This window comes from Blastocystis sp. subtype 4 (assembly GCF_000743755.1).
Source record: "Blastocystis sp. subtype 4 strain WR1 chromosome Unknown seqid_0254, whole genome shotgun sequence".
Classification (NCBI taxonomy): Eukaryota; class Bigyra; order Opalinata; family Blastocystidae; genus Blastocystis; species Blastocystis sp. subtype 4.
The window spans coordinates 1-16,580 of record NW_014569293.1 but is presented as its reverse complement, the minus strand read 5'-3'; the positions used below and the strand labels follow the sequence as shown (position 1 = coordinate 16,580).

General features: G+C 37.8%; 5 protein-coding genes across 5 annotated transcripts; 4 read left to right on the top strand and 1 right to left on the bottom strand.

Annotated features, from left to right (window-relative positions):
* JH06_4006 (nuclear pore complex protein) lies at window positions 1–2,410 on the bottom strand (the record flags this gene model as incomplete). Its single annotated transcript, XM_014670586.1, has 4 exons — window positions 1–2,143; window positions 2,173–2,237; window positions 2,268–2,352; window positions 2,379–2,410. Coding segments are annotated over 4 exons (2,325 nt in total), but the record flags the coding sequence as incomplete, so codon positions are not given.
* Window positions 2,411–4,361: 1,951 nt separating this feature from the next.
* On the top strand, window positions 4,362–6,012 carry JH06_4005 (glutamyl tRNA synthetase; the record flags this gene model as incomplete). The annotated part of the gene is given in 6 exon segments (XM_014670585.1): window positions 4,362–4,674; window positions 4,706–4,809; window positions 4,822–5,397; window positions 5,427–5,624; window positions 5,654–5,929; window positions 5,986–6,012. 6 exon segments carry the CDS (start codon window positions 4,362–4,364, stop codon window positions 6,010–6,012), a joined length of 1,494 nt encoding a protein of 497 aa, XP_014526071.1.
* Window positions 6,013–6,727: 715 nt separating this feature from the next.
* On the top strand, window positions 6,728–10,047 carry JH06_4004 (valyl tRNA synthetase; the record flags this gene model as incomplete). The annotated part of the gene is given in 9 exon segments (XM_014670584.1): window positions 6,728–6,830; window positions 6,848–6,957; window positions 6,990–7,214; window positions 7,246–7,329; window positions 7,358–7,705; window positions 7,735–8,018; window positions 8,050–8,134; window positions 8,166–9,244; window positions 9,276–10,047. 9 exon segments carry the CDS (start codon window positions 6,728–6,730, stop codon window positions 10,045–10,047), a joined length of 3,090 nt encoding a protein of 1,029 aa, XP_014526070.1.
* A 1,084-nt stretch (window positions 10,048–11,131) lies between these two features.
* JH06_4003 (hypothetical protein) lies at window positions 11,132–11,848 on the top strand (the record flags this gene model as incomplete). Its single annotated transcript, XM_014670583.1, has 1 exon — window positions 11,132–11,848. One exon carries the CDS (start codon window positions 11,132–11,134, stop codon window positions 11,846–11,848), a length of 717 nt encoding a protein of 238 aa, XP_014526069.1.
* Window positions 11,849–13,073: 1,225 nt separating this feature from the next.
* On the top strand, window positions 13,074–14,543 carry JH06_4002 (hypothetical protein; the record flags this gene model as incomplete). Its single annotated transcript, XM_014670582.1, has 1 exon — window positions 13,074–14,543. The coding sequence occupies one exon, from the start codon at window positions 13,074–13,076 to the stop codon at window positions 14,541–14,543; it is 1,470 nt and encodes a 489-aa protein (XP_014526068.1).
* Window positions 14,544–16,580: the final 2,037 nt, after the last annotated feature.

The window sequence follows — 16,580 nt, the reverse complement described above, 5'->3', positions numbered from 1 at the left end:
ATTCTTCTTCTCTGCTTCCATTCTACTCAATTTCTCTTTCAGTTCTTCCAGTTCATTCTCTTTAAGTGCCAGAGTAGCAGTCAATTCTTCATTCTCCTTCTCTGCTTCAGTCTGAATGCTCTTCAACTTTTCCTTCAGTTCTTCCAGTTCACTTTCCTTCAGTGCCAATGCAGAAGTCAATTCTTCATTCTCCTTTTCACCCTCAGTCTGAATACTTTCCATGTTTCTCTTCAGTTCTTCCAATTCATTCTCTTTCAGTGCCAATGCAGAAGCCAATTCTTCACTCTCCTTCTCTGCTTCAGTCTGAGCTGCATTCAATTTCTCTTTCAGTTCTTCCACCTCATTCTCCTTGAGTGCCAGAGTAGCCGTTAGTTCTTCACTCTTCTCCAAGGCTTCTTTCTTCTCCTTCTTGAGCTTCTCTTCTATTGATGCAATCGCATCCTGTAATCTACCCACTTCAGAATCCTTCGATGCTAACAAAGCAGTTAACTCCGCGCTATCTGCTTCTAGTTCACTAATTGTCTCTGCTGTGGTCTTGGCATTTTCCACTTCTTTAGCCAGATCCATTCTCAACTTTTCATTCTCAGATTCTAATTGTGTCGTCTTCATGGTTGCTTCTGAAATAGCTGTCTCCATTGCTCGCAATCTCTCTTCCATTGTCTTCAATTCCATTGTCTTCTCCTCCATTTGAGTCTGCATCACTTCTTGCATAGCCACATAATGAGACTTCTCTTCTTTCAATGCCTTCTCAAGTCTTAATCGACATTCCTCCACATCCTCTTCCTTCACTACAGGACGAGAAAGGACTGGTTTCACAACGGGTGTGGGAGGAGTCAGAACACCACTAGTACGAATGATATCCATTACTGACTGATTCAACTGTTCTACACGAGATAATAACTTCTGAGCCTCACTGCTATGAGGAGGTTTCACAACCTTCATACTGATCTGAGCACCCAAACTACGGACAAACGATTCCTCCTTCTCTTTTGCTTCAGCAAGTTTCTGTTCCAAATCTCGAATAGTCTGTTTGGAGGCTTCCAGATTCTTTTCAGCTTCATTACGAGATTCAATGGCTTCTGTTAGTTCATTCTCTTTCAGTGCCAAAGAAGAACTGAGTTCAGCAAATTCATTCTCTTTCTCATTCTCAGTAGCAATCAGTTTCTCATTCAATTCAGCCAATTCATTCTCTTTCAGTGCCAAAGAAGAACTAAGTTCAGCAAATTCATTCTCTTTCAATGCCAAAGAAGAACTGAGTTCATTCAGTTCTGATTGAGTCAGAGATACACACTTCTCTGACTCAATCAATTTCTCATTCAATTTAGTCAGTTCAGTTTCATTTATCTTCAATGATTCTTCAAGTTCATTCACTCTTCTTGTTGATTCAATCACACGCTTGGCATATTCTTGACGACCCTTCTTCTCTTTCTCTAATTGACTCTCACGATCAATGAGAGTCTCTTTCAATTCTTTCAATTCTTTCTCCTTCTCTATCAGAGCCATATTCAGTTTCTCATTCTCATTCTTCTTCTCTGCTTCCATTCTACTCAATTTCTCTTTCAGTTCTTCCAGTTCATTCTCTTTAAGTGCCAGAGTAGCAGTCAATTCTTCATTCTCCTTTTCACCCTCAGTCTGAATACTTTCCATGTTTCTCTTCAGTTCTTCCAGTTCATTCTCTTTCAGTGCCAATGCAGACTTCTCTGCTTCAGTCTGAGCTGCATTCAATTTCTCTTTCAGTTCTTCCACCTCATTCTCCTTGAGTGCCAGAGTAGCCGTTAGTTCTTCACTCTCTTTTTCTGCTGCTAACTTACCCTCAGTTAAGCTGGCGATCTCTTCATCCTTCATTCCTACAGCTGAAGCCATTTCTGCATAATCAGCATCAAGAGTATTCTTCTCATCCTCCAATTCTTCATACTGCTTCTGAAGCGATGATAATTCCTCATTTGCTGTTGCAAGATCAGCAGCCATGGTACTGTAGTCAGCTTCAATGGAAGCTTTCTCTTGTTGCTCGGCTGCCAACTTCGATTTCAGCTCTTGGACTTCTTTACGAATCAAATCCAGCAGAAGTCGATGCCGTTGTTCAGGATCATACGGAAGATTTGGGTTACTTTCCGAAGGTACATACCACGGATCTCGATTGTATCTTTGATGATTCAACATATCATAAATTACTTATTCTTTAGCATATGAAATAGCACTTCTTCTCGTCCTTTGTACTTTGCAAGAATACTATCCACCTGGATATCAAAAAAGAATTGATCAATCACCTTATCGGCATTATCGGGTTTCACTTCCATGTAAAAAGTGGTGAGTTCCTCATGAATGGTTGGCGTCACATAAGACTCAGGTTTTCTATCCAATAAGCCACTTCAACAAACGAGAAAAACAGATTCGCAGTATCGGTTGACATATTTACCAAAACAAATGGGACTATTACGACAAGGTAAGATCCTGAGTACAAAGACCATCTCAATGTGTTAGTCACAATAACTTACCACAAATAATATAACAATCTGCTTCCAGAACTGCGTATTTCTATTGTTTCACACGTCATTTACGATTGGCAATAATACCCTTGTTTTTCACATCTAACACGAATATGCTATTATTCTTGTTTTAGTACAGAAGGAAATGTGGAGGCGCGTACTGTTTTTCCTCTTCTGGCTATTGCCTTGTTTTCATTTGTTTTACGCTATGATGTCTAGTGACGGTGGTAAATTCGAAGTATTTGGATTCTGATGTATTCATTCTTTTGTTGAATTATCAGTAGGATTATCCGTTACCATCCTTGAAATCCATTGAAAGAAGAAGGGAAATGAGGATCGGGGGACATCACAGGCCTCGTTTTGGGACTGCTTCAGAAATTACGAGGACGGTGAGGAGAAAGGCGGAAACTGAAGGTAGATGTGCAGATAAGTAACAGATTGTAGACGAAAACAAAGTCATTGATACCTATCCTCGATGGGAGTACTTGGATAAGAAACAAGCAGAGATCAGGAAAAAGTGGGCTACAATGACAAAGGATAAAAAGAATTCCCTTCTTCCTCAGATTCCAGAGGTGATTTCTTTGAATGGAGAGGATTTGGAATATAAGAAGAAAGTTCAACAGCAGATTGATGAATATCGTTCATTCAATATTCAACAGAATAAAGGAGAGGAAAATAACAATCCGCCTGATGATGATTCGATTTTCTACCATAGTCGGCCATCTCCAAATGCTCTCAAAGAACTGAATTTAGGACGAAAGGAGTGGCAAAAGGAAAGAGAAAGAAAGTTTTCTGAGACACCGAAGTCAGACAAATCTACTAATGAAGCTCATATCCTAACCGAAGATGTTGTGAAGACAGTATCTCCCACTATGCCTCCTATTCGTGTTCACTATTTCAACTCTCCAGAGCAAGAACAACTCCGTCAACAATGGTCAACACTGTCACAAGAGAAGAAACAAGAGTATCTTCCCTTGATTCCTGTGGTCATTCCAGTGTTACCAGAACATTCATCGCATATTGAGAAGCTTTATGAAGACATTAACGAGTATCGTACGTATACCATTATTAACCAGCCCGAATACAAGGACGATATACCTCCTGATGATGAGTTCATTGTAAAGACTCTCTTTAAGCGTCCAGACGAGCCAACTTCTCATGCGATTTCTAATATGATCCATCATGTTCGTCTCCACCTTAAGAAAGACTCTATTACAACAGTTCAAATTTATGTTTTAGATGCCTCTAAATCAGATAATCTCATTTGCTATCTGCGCAGAAGCGATTCTACCATTCTTGCTCAACAGAGTTTCAAGCGATTTGATAAACCTTTTCTCACAATGAGTAAACAGCCTAAGAATGCTTATGTCAATTGTCAGGTCTTCACAGCTACAAAAGATGAGTTAGACAACGAGTCCATGGAATATACCACAAATAGTGTCCTTGTTGAGGATCATGCATTTCTTTTATTCTTATATACGAATCTGATGATAGTATTGAAGTACATTCTTTGGGGTGGGATAATTGTGGCTCTAACAAGTGGTATCTTTTCTTTGATTTTCTATTTGCTACACGATCGAACTGAAGAATCACATCTTTCAGAAAAGAGTCATCTTATTGGTTCTGGTCAGAATGAAGATCTTAGGAGTTATGCAACCAGAACTATGCAACTGTTCAATCAGGATGACAAAGGAATTGATGTCGTAGAGCAGATGGTAGAGAAGTCGAGACGGGACAAGAGACATGAAAGTGGTGCTACTGTGAATATCTGCAAGTTTTGTGGTTATAAGAATAGTCGGAATGCGGTGTATTGTTTCAATTGTAATGGTATTATTGGAAAGCCAGTTCTTTGATTGTTATATGCTTGTTTGTTATATGTATCGATTTGGACTGATTAATGGGATCATCTCATTTTCTCATTCGATGTTGGGAAAACTCTATGAGTTAATTCCAAGAGGGACTACTTGTAGATGGATATCTACCGTGCGAGTTCGGTTTGCTCCTAGTCCTACAGGTGTTATGCATGTTGGTGGATTACGAATGGCTACAATCAATTATCTGTTAGCCAAGAAGTATGGTGGAAATTTTATTCTGCGAATCGAGGATACAGATCAGAAGCGATTGGTTTCTGGAGCGACCGATTCGATTATTCAGAGTCTAGAAGAGTTTGGGTTGCATCCTGATGAGGGTAAGGAAGAGACTAAGGATTGAATGTGTAGGTCCGAGAACAGGAGGTGAATATGGTCCATATGTGCAATCTGAACGGTTGAAATTTTATCGACGATATGCTGATGTATTGATCAAGGTGATTGCTCACGACAGTGTTTATATGTAGAATCAAGCTGCCTATTATTGTTTCTGTCAATCTCATCAAGCACATACTGGTTCATGTTCTTGTCGGTCACTCCCTCATAATGTTGCTGAAGGGCGAGTAAAAGCTGGAGAACCGTTCGTGGTTCGCCTCCGAATGCAACCCACGGTGTACACACTTCATGACAAGTTGCGAGGAACTATTTCCATATCTGGGAAATCTGGTGATGATGCAGTTCTTCTGAAGAGTGATGGATTCCCAACCTACCATCTAGCTTCCGTTGTTGATGACCATCTCATGCACATTTCTACAGTAGTTCGAGGAGAGGAATGGATATCGTCCTATCCGAAACACCACCAATTGTATCAGGCTTTTGGATGGTCAGAACCTTCGTTCATTCATCTTCCGCTTCTTCTAAATGAAAAGAAGGGAAAGATTTCTAAACGGGAGGGAGGGTTCGATTTAGAATCTCAGTTACGAGCAGGAATCCTTCCTTGTGCCCTAGTTAATTATGTGTACTATCTTGGTAGAAAGCGAGGAGATGATGCTGAAATGACAAATTCTGGGATTTTTTATGATATAGAGAGTATGGTGGAGGATGTAGGTGAAGAATAGTAATAATATTCTAGTTTGAATTGGAGAAGTTGAGTTGTGCTCCGATTTGCATTAATGAAAAGTTGCTTCTACATATCAATCAACTTCACATTCAGCATTCCCTTCAGAAGCATTCTCTTGTCGATCACGCTGAACAATACATCCGTTCCTTTGGGAGCGCTTCAGTTCCAGTGAATTTTAATAAGTGGTCATTGTTCTTTACCTACTGTGGAGTGAGAATTGATGAGGTGCTTGATCCTAGAAACGAATTCAGACGCTGCATGATGTTGACTCATTTATGAAATTGCTCTATTCTCCTTTGATTCCAGACTTTAACTCGATCACTAGTTGTGTTGACATGAAGAACAAGATGGGACCAAAGTCTGTCACTAGTATATTGGAGCGAATTAAGGAGATTGACTGGACAAAGGAAGCTATCAATTCTGTGTTAATGGAACAAGGAGAGAAGGATGTGGCAAATCGGAAGAAGCTGATGAATGTTCTACGTGTTGCACTGACAGGAACGAATAAGGGCTTTGTAGGAATACAAATGAGTTGTGATTTAGGGATTAAGCGAAATGATAGAATTGATAGGTAAAGAACAGACTATTGAACGGTTAGAGAACTTAAAGAGTTGGTTGAATAAGGCATAAGTCTTTTAGGATTTTGTTTGTTCAAAGCGGTTCATGAGTTTAGAGGATGATTTTCCATCCTTTCTGACTATGAAAAGGGAGGATAATACTGATGAAGTCAATCATCCTCTCAAGGTTAAACTAGAGGAAGTCGATCAAATGAGGAGCAGTGGTGACTATGAAGAACCTTTTGTGTGTGGAATCAATGGATGTGAGGAAGAATTCACCTCAGAAGATGCTTATCAAGCTCACTATGAAACTCATCATATGCACGTTTGTTCGGAATGTAATAGGGTCTTCTATACCTTCCGATTTCTGACACTACATGTTCTTGAGTATCATGACTATTTTTTTAAGGAGTTAAGCAAACAGAAACCGAGTTTTGATTGTTTAATTGGATCTTGTAAAAACAAGTCTTGGACAACCGAAGAAAGAAAACGGCACCTCATTTGTGATCACAAGATCCCTTCGTCTAGTCCACTTCTAACTGCGATTGAGGGAAAACGAGAAAACCATTCAGCAATAAAGGATTCTGTTATTCTATTATAATGGATTCATTTTTAGATTAACAGTACTTCGATTGATACAATGACAGCACTTCTGGAAAAGTCGTTACAATTCGGAGATGATAGTGGGATTTGCTTTCCTTCAAATCGGATTAAGAGGTGATACTATTATGACCATTGTTTTATTACAATCACATGATGTTGAATCGATTCATTCAGAAATCGATTCGGTTTACTGTACACTCTAGTGAGTTCCTTCGTTTCGTTGGAGTAGCAACAATCCCTCGTTGTCTTTACAGAAGTGGTTAATTTATCTAGAAATCCCTATTGTGTATGAGTCTAAAGATATCGAACCGAAATGGAGAGAGTATTGGGAAAAAGAAGTCAATCTGCGTCCTCATCCCGAATCTAGTAAACAGTTTTCTATGGTACGCTGCAATTAGCACTCTATTAGTCAAAGCTTCTTCCTCCGCCCAATGTGACTGGTTCTCTTCATTTAGGTCACGCACTAACGGTATCTATTGAAGATTCGCTTGTACGATTTCATCGGATGAAGGATGAAAATGTGAATTGGGTTCCAGGCATGGATCATGCTGGAATCGCCACCCAAGCCCTTTTTGACAAAGAATTGAAGCGAAATGGAGAAAGTAAAGAAGAGATCGGACGAGAAATGTATGTAGATATGGTAGGTATAGAAAAGCATGTTAAAGGCGAAGCTTGCCGAATGGAGTCAAACAAGCCGGCATCGTATCAAAGAGCAATTAAAATCGATGGGTGGTCTGTTGAACTGGTCAGAAGAAGTAGGAAATGAGGCTTGTTTTGATGTAGTATTATACATTGGATCCAAAACGACAAGTAGGTGTTACTAATGTGTTTGTCGATCTTTTCCGCAAGGGTCTCATTTATCGAGGAGAAAAGATGCTTCATTATTGTCCTACTCTCCAATCTGTTGTAAGTGACATTGAAGTGGATTGGCAAGATATCTCTCATCGTCAACCGTTTCATCTTCCTTCAGGACGAGATGTGGAAGTTGGTGTCATCTACGATATTAAGTACCCCATTGTTGGCAAGGAGAATGAGATTGATAATGAATTTGTAATGGTTTCTACCACTCGTCCTGAGACGATATTTGGTGATTGTGCTGTTGCCATTAATAGTAATGATTTACGTCATATGGTACATTTGTGTTCGTATGTTAAATTCAGAAATACCTTCATAAGACTGTTCATAATCCTTTGACCTCACAACCACTTCCGATTATCATTGATGATGAATTAGTGAAGATCGATGATGGAGTCTTTGCAAATGCAGTTAAGATTACTCCATGTCATGATTTTGATGATTTTGATTTTGGTCAACGACATCATGTGAATGGACCCCGTGTAATCTCCGAACGAGGAATGATGACTTCAAATTGTGGTTTATATGCTGGGATGGATCGATTTGAAGCACGAAAGCGTGTAGTAGAAGAATTACAACGAAAGGGATTGTATGAATAGTAATTCATGAATTATCCAAAGATTAATCACTGAACGTGAACATCCAATGAGAATTCCAGTATGTTCTCGATCAGGTGATATTCTAGAGCCATCTCTTCTCTCTCAAGTATACTTCTGATTGGTTGCTTCTCTTGTAGTGGTTTTTGAAAACAGATGACTTGTCTGCTAAAGTCTTGAGCCATTTTACTTCAAATCCTATGATTCCTGGTTCCTATTTATCGACACTCAGTAACTACCTCTCTCAGCCTAAGGACTGGTGTCTCTCAAGACAATTGTGGTGGGGTCATCAGATCCCGGCCTATCGTGTTCACATCACCACATCAGCCTTCATTCCTAAACGTCCTTGCACTGTTTCTACATCAAATCCACAGTCTGCATCTCTTCCTCTTGCTGCCCATTGTGAAGTTGGGAAGGAGTTGTGGGTTGTTGCTCCATCCGAATCAATCGCTCGTCAATATGTGGTTACTGTATTAGGCTATCCATCAGCCACATTCCAATTGGAACAAGATGAGGATGTATTAGATACATGGTTCTCCTCAGGTTTATTACCTTCGTTAGCACCACCATCTCACAACCAGCCACCTATCTCTGTCATGGAGACAGGAGGGGACATTCTCTTTTTCTGGATATGCCGTATGGCATGGTTGGCAGTAGCTCAAGGAAATCCAGTGCCTTTTGATCAAGTACTGTTGCATTCAATGGTCTTGGATCCCAATGGAAAGAAAATGTCGAAATCCCGCGGGAATGTATTGGATCCATTGGCTATTATTCATGGTGAGTCATTAAAGGAACTAGAAGCAACTGTAGTGAATCGGAAAGAATTATCAAATAAGGAGAAGGAAATATCCGTGGCAAGTTTTAGGAAGCAGTTTCCCGCGGGAATACGAGCATATGGAAATGATGTATTGCGACTTACATTACTGAATGAGGCAGGGAAAACCACGGGAATTAAACTATCATTATCAAAGCTTGAGTATAGTCGTTATGTGACAAATAAGTTGTGGAATTTGTTTCGATTCTATGTTAACTACTCCTCTGATGATAAGTTAGCCATTCATCCAATATCTTCTCATGATGATTTCTCTCCTGTGGAGAAGTATATCATTAGTAAATGTGAATTGGTAGCCAGAGAAGAAGAAAGATTGCTAGAGGAGTTGAATGTATCAAAAGCTTGTGAATTGGTGATGAATCATCTGTTGACTGATATCTGTGATTTGTAAGTAATAAATGAATTGTTGATAGTTTAGTTTTGTTGAATATGCTAAGCCTACCTTGAAAACAGGTTTAGTCACGCAATCTAGTGATCCCAAGGTTCTTCAAAAGAAGCATGAATTTTTGTGTGTTTTTAACTTTGTACTTCAGAGTATGGTCTGTCAGTTACATCCGTTTCTGCCTTTCGAGACAGAGGAGATATTTAGTTATCTCTCAAATAGATCTCTCCTCACTACAAACTATTTCACTTCGCAATCCGAATTACGTGTTGAAAACATTGATAAGGAACTGATTGAACAAGTGGAGAATCATATTGCTCTTGTTCACGATGTTCGAGGCTTACAGAAGCTCTGTGGTGATTTGAGCAGATCAAAGGATACTCCTTTGGATCATTGCATTCTGCTCTTGAGTCAAGGGGTCCAAACACCATCTCCTGCAATGCTAGAGATTGTATCGAGATTAACAAGACTAAATATCACAGTAGCACATGAGATTCCTGAAGAGTCTCAGATTCACATTCCTTCTCATATTCCTGGAATTGCCGTAATGTTCCCTATTCCTGCAGAACGGAAGAATGGTGTAATGAAAGCCATTCAAGATAATGTTCGTGGCTTGGAGAAGAAGTTAGCTCAGAGTGAAAAGAAGTTGGCTTCTATTGAACGGAATTTGAAGAATCCTTTATTTTTGGAACGGGCTAGTCCAGATGTCTGTGAGAGGGAAAGGAATGATCTGGAAAAGTATACAAACAACTGTAGTGTACTTCGGAAGAATGTTGCTGAACTTTTGGAAATTATGAAACAAAATTGACAAATGTTTGTTAGTTATTTGAGATAAGGATTCTAAGGGTATTCTACTCTTGGTTAGGTTGTGAGAGCCACCCTCATCATTCATTGTTGATGGTTGATATGGATGTGTAGAATTTGTTGATATGAGTACAATGGGTTGAGAATGAAGTAATACATAATAGTATCATTCATACCTCATTTGTGATTCTCAGTGTGTGAATGAATGATTACAATGTAACTCAACATAACAAGATCTGAATTCAAAAGAATGAATCCATTATCACAACACATATTCATCCCAGTCTATATACATACTATATCAATCAATACTTCAAGAAACGATAGTTCGATGTCAAATATTTCATCATTTTACACTCTCGACATCCCTATTTCAGAATACGATACGAAGACTCAAATCATACTCATATCAAACAACCATTATTTCAACCAAACAGCAGTTTGCCATAATTGATATTGGATGGAGCGGATAAGATTTCAATAATTGAAGAGTTACAGACAGAGATTCGTTTCTCATTTATTCTTTAAAATATGAGCAATACACGTATTAATACTTCTTTCTCTCTTGAATTCCTTGGCGAATATATGATAAAGAGTGCTGAAATAGAGAATGGGAATGAATTGAATGGAGAAGCGAGAATGAGAGTATTGATAGATAAAGAAGAATATGAGTTGAGAGTACCAATGAAAGAAGGAAAGAAAGAAGGAATTGGTTTGTTGGTGGAAGAGGATAGAACACTATTCATGAAATTGATGTTTGTGAATGATGAATGTGAAGGAGAAGTGACAAAAGTGAATAAGTATGGTGGGACAGTGTTGAAAGGAAGAGTATCAAGAGGAAAGGAAGTTGGAATATGGATAGAATATGATGATAATGGAAATGAGAGATGGAGAGGATTCTACCGAAATGGAAAGCGATATGTAGCACTTAATGAACAAGAAGGAATGAAAGGATTCTCAAAGAGATAGGTGTGAATGGGGATTTGTTGAGTGTGAGTGAATATGATGATAACTGGTTGAAGAATGGGACGTGTTTTGAGTATGAAGATGAAATAGTAGTGAGAGAATGTGAATACGAGAAAGGAAGAATGACTGGAGTATTGAGAGAATGGAAGGGAGAAGTGATGATTGAATATGATGTGAATGGAACGAGAATTTATGAAGGAGGATTTGAAGGATATGTGGTAAAGGGATTTGTTCGAGAAGGGAAAGGGAAAGAGTTTGAGATTGATGGAAAGAGTGCATTGTATGTAGGTAGATGGAAGAATGGATTGAGAGATGGATATGGAAGTGAATTCAAAGACTGTTTTCCTGTGTATATTGGAGAATGGAAGAATGGAATGAGAGATGGAATAAGAGATGGAATGGGAAAGGAATTGAATAAGAATGGAGAAGTTGTAAGAAGTGGAAGATGGGTCAGAGGTAAATATGGTATTCAACGATTTGAAGATGGCTATGAAACTAATTTGAGAGCATTTGATATTGGTTGTTTGAAAGGGATTGAGAGACTTGAGATTGGAAACGGCTGTTTTACAGATGTACCTCAATTCGTGATTGATGGAATGAGTGCACTAAAGAGTGTGAATATTGGAAAGGAGAGCTTCATTATGGATAATAATAGAAGAGGAAGTAAATGTGTGATAATGAATTGTGATCAATTGAGTGAAATCAATATTGGGAGGGATTCATTCGAGTATAATCAAGGTTTTGAATTGAAGAATCTCCCTTCTCTCATATCCATTCAATTGGGTAGTTGTGCATTCAGTAATTGTCAATCCATAATATTAGAGAGTATGAATGATTGAATGAATGATGATGAGATCTGATTCAACTTCAATCCATCACTCTTGGATCATACGCTTTTAAAGCGGAATACAATACAGTCGAATCGAACTTGCTAACAATGCAGAGTATTACGGAATAATGATGGCTGATTGATGAGATCTTCCTTCTCTATCTCTAATCAAAGGAGATGGTAAGAATTTCGATTTTATAAGCAAAGTGATATTGGATAGTGATAATTGATGACCGAATTTGAATTGGACATTCCATCACTCACTGAAGATGGTATACAGATAACACGTGAGGCATTCCGTAGAGTGAAAGAATTGAATACTTCAAGTATGATTGATGAACTGATAATGATTGAGATGCTGATTCTCTTGATCGATTCATTCAACAGAAGAGTACCAAGCTATCAAAGAATGTGAGTATTGTACAAGAGTCAGATCCTTCTAGTCTTCCTACTAATCCTGACTCATCAGCTAGTTGTTGTATCATATACTAATGAATTGTGTGTTGTTTAAATGAATCAGATTCATCTCATCGTATCATTCATGGATAATGAATGATTCATGTTATTTCATTCATTGTACATAAAGGAGATAGGATTGAATGAAGAGAATAATGAGATATTGATAGAATGAAAACAACAGATTATTGTTCGCAAACAGTTTATGATCCCAGCGAGAGAAGGAAAGAGGTGTGGTGGTGAGTATATAAGTAAGATGAACTGGAGAATAGATTAGATGAATTGTTTTCCATGAACAGACGACCTTGATCCCCAGAATTAAACAGAAAAGTTCCCTGAATATAGGATTGATGATTATTATGTTGTTGGTATGTCTGGTATCCGAATTTGGTTGAAGTGTTATGCAAGACTATAGGAGTCGAAATGATTTGTGTTACTAGTTTGTGAATGAGGATGATGAAGTGATGTGAAGTGATTGAGAGAGTTGAATATGTCTGCAAAAATTGAAGACTTAGGGAAATGAAGAGTGTAAGAGTAGTTAAGTTGAGAATGATAGTTTCATAAGATTGTTGTTTGACATACTGTGAACGTGACAGGAGTGAATGGTGTTGGGAAAGAATATGTGCTAAACGATTGAACAAATAGGAATAGTATCCAATAAGATTAATCATTGGGAGTTCAGTGTTCTTTCACTTATTTGCTGTATGAGCAATATCAGTGTTAGGAATTGTAGTTCATCTCTTGAATTCCTTGGTGACTATGAGATAGAGAGTGTTAATATGATAAGTCGTGATAATTTGAATGGAGAAGCGAGAATGAGAGTATTGATAGATAAAGAAGAATATGAGTTGAGAGTACCAATGAAAGAAGGAAAGAAAGAAGGAATTGGTTTGCTTGTGAGAGAGAATGGTACACTATTCATGAAATTGATGTTTGTGAATGATGAATGTGAAGGAGAAGTGACAAAAGTGAATAAGTATGGTAGAAGAGTATTGAAAGGAAGAGTATCAAGAGGAAAGGAAGTTGGAATATGGATAGAATATGATGATAATGGAAATGAGAGATGGAGAGGATTCTATCGAAACGGAAAACGATATTCGATACTGAAGAAAGAAGGAGGAATGAAAGGATTCTTCAAAGAGATAGGTGTGAATGGAGAACTGTTGAGTGTGAGTGAATATGATGATAACTGGTTGAAGAATGGAATATGTTTTGAGTATAAAGGAAGAAAAGTGAAGAAAGAATGTGTATATGAGAACGGAATAAAGAAGAGGGTGATTCGAGAGTTCATTGGTAGAAAAATGATACTGTTTGATGATAATGGAAAGAAGTTGTATGAAGGAGTGTGGTTTGGAGGTGTAGTGAATGGATTTGGAATTCATCCAAGAATGAAGGGAATGAAAGGATTCTTCAAAGAGATAAATAAGAAAGGGGATTTGTTGAGTATAAGTGAATATGATAAACATGAACTAAATGGTAAGTGTTTTGAGTATGAAGGAGGAAGATTGGTTAGAGAATGTGAATACAAGAATGGAGTAATGATGAGAGTATTGAGAGAATGGAAAGGAGAAGTGATGATTGAATATGATGTGAATGGAACGAGAATTTATGAAGGAGGATTTGAAGGAGATATGATGAAAGGATTTGTTCGAGAAGGAGAAGGAACTGAATATAGAATTGATGGAAAGAGTGCATTGTATGTAGGTGGATGGAAGAATGGAAAGAGAGATGGATATGGAAGTGAATTCAAAGACTGTTTTCCTGTATATATTGGAGAATGGAAGAATGGAATGAGAGATGGAATGGGAGAAGCATTGAACGAGAATGGAGAAGTTGTAAGAAGAGGAAAATGGGAAGAAGGTGAATATGGTGCAATCAAACGATATAAAGATGGTTATGGAACTTATATCACTGAATTTGATGTCGGTTATTTAAAAGGAATTGCAAGACTTGAAATTGGAAAGAATTGTTTTGGAGAAATGACTACATTTGTGTTTGATGGGTTGAATGAATTGAAAACGGTGATAATAGGAAAAGAAAGCTTTCATCTCGAAACGTATAATAGATATGGAAGTAAATGTGTGATAATGAATTGTGATCAATTGAGTGAAATCAATATTGGAGATCATTCATTCTGGCGGTATGAATCATTAGAATTGAAGAATCTCCCTTCTCTGATATCCATTCAAATGGATGGTTATGCATTCATGGAGTGTCACTCGATAGTATTTGAGAGTATGAATAATTGAATGAATGATGAATGAGATCTAACTCACCTCGAATCTATCACTCTTGGATTAGCTGCTCTTAGAGGAGACTATGATACTGTCAAATCGAATGAACTGATAATGAAGAGTATGAATGATATTAATGATTGATTAATGAGATCTTCCTTCTCTATCCAAATTCAAAGGAGCAAGCGATACCTTTTGGGCAATAGGTAAAGTGACATTGGAAAGTGATGATTGATTATTGAATTTGAGTTAGATATTCCATCACTCACATCCGAAGGAGTTCGATTGATAGGACCATTTTGTAGTACCAAAGAATTGGTTTGTACAAGTAGGATTGATTAATTGATGAACAACAGACGATGCTCTTGAATATGCTGTTACATTGAATAGTTATGTAACTCCTTCTGATCATTTATTGTCCCTTCATCAATCAGTATTCTGGATATCAAATATCGATCAAATGGAACATATTTCTACTAGTATCAAATCCATTGTGATTCAAGGATGTGTGGGAAGAAGAAGCAAATCATTAGAACTCACAAATCTGCCTTCTCTCACCACTCTTGAAATGGGATATTCTGCATTTTGGTCTTGTAATTCAATAGTATTTGAGAGTAAGAATGATCGAATGAATGATGAAGAGATCTGACTCGACTTCGATCCATCACTCTTGGATGCTGTGCTATAGCTGGTGCTGACAGTGCTTTTGAATCAAGAGTGTTTAAGATGAAGGGTATGAATGATATTGTATTGATTGATCAGATCTTCCTTCTCTATCTCTATTCAAAGGAGCTGGTTGCAATATCAGATGGATAGACAGAGTGATATTGGAGAGTGAGGATTGACTATTGTATTTGAAATAGATATTCCATCACTCACTCGAAAAGGTATTCAGATGCGAAAAAACTCATTCAGTAATGTGAAAGAATTGACTAGTTCGAGTATGATTGATGAACTGATAATGATTGAGATGCTGATTCTCTGGATCGATTTATTCGACAGAAGAGCCAACATCTACAGAGTATATAGCATATTAACAAATGGTGTGAATATACTAATGAAGTGATTGTTTTTGTTCTTATCAGTCACTGTCTATCAGCAGCATGATACTTATGGAGTATTACAACACAGAATTGTCAATTAGTCTTTATCACAATAATTATGTCCATAGAATCTTCATTTCTTTGGCTTCATCCACTTTTTAATCCCATAGCCTACAGCTCCACCTACTACAACTGGAGCAGCAACAGCAGCAGTGGCTGCCAAGTAACTACCTCCAACTGCATTCATGAAGAGAGCTCCGGCACTTTGAGCAGCAGATACTAGGCTAGTTCCTATACCAGTTGTCCATGCAGCACTCATAGCAGAAGCAGCTACAGAACCAACAGCTATTCCAGGAGAACCAAAACCAGCTAAGGCTGCTCCAGCACCTACTGCACCAGTAGCAGCGCCAGTGGCTACTCCAGCACCAATTCCACCACCAACAGAAGCGAATGTAGAATTATCTTCAGTCATACTTAACCAGTGGGAAGAAGAATAGATTCATAAATGAAATCGTCGTAACAGAAGATGCATGTCCAGTCGTTTGTTGATTATCATAGATTTCAGTATCGGTGATGTAGTCATCTGTTTTCAAGAATTCGGATCTTATACTACATAGATTAGAACATCTTTTCTTATCAGAACATATGCACATAAGAATATCCAGTTCTATTGCATTCACATTGATAGGAGTATCAGAACCTAAATGTAATAATATGGATCATCATGAACCTCATAAGAATAGTGAATGATTAGATAATGATAGATTGATAGATTGAATTGATTCCCGTGAAGTTACTGACAAAAGAGAATGGAGAGATAAGCCAATAAGTCATAATATCATAGAAAGAATGATTGAAATAAGAATATGAGTGTAGATAATGTTGAATCAATATCAAAGAAGATGAATGAAGTAGACTGGAGAATGAAGTGGAAAGAGTACTTGAAAGAGAGTGTATTGAATGATAATAAGAATTGTATGTTGAATTTGAATGTTGATAAAGAAGAAAT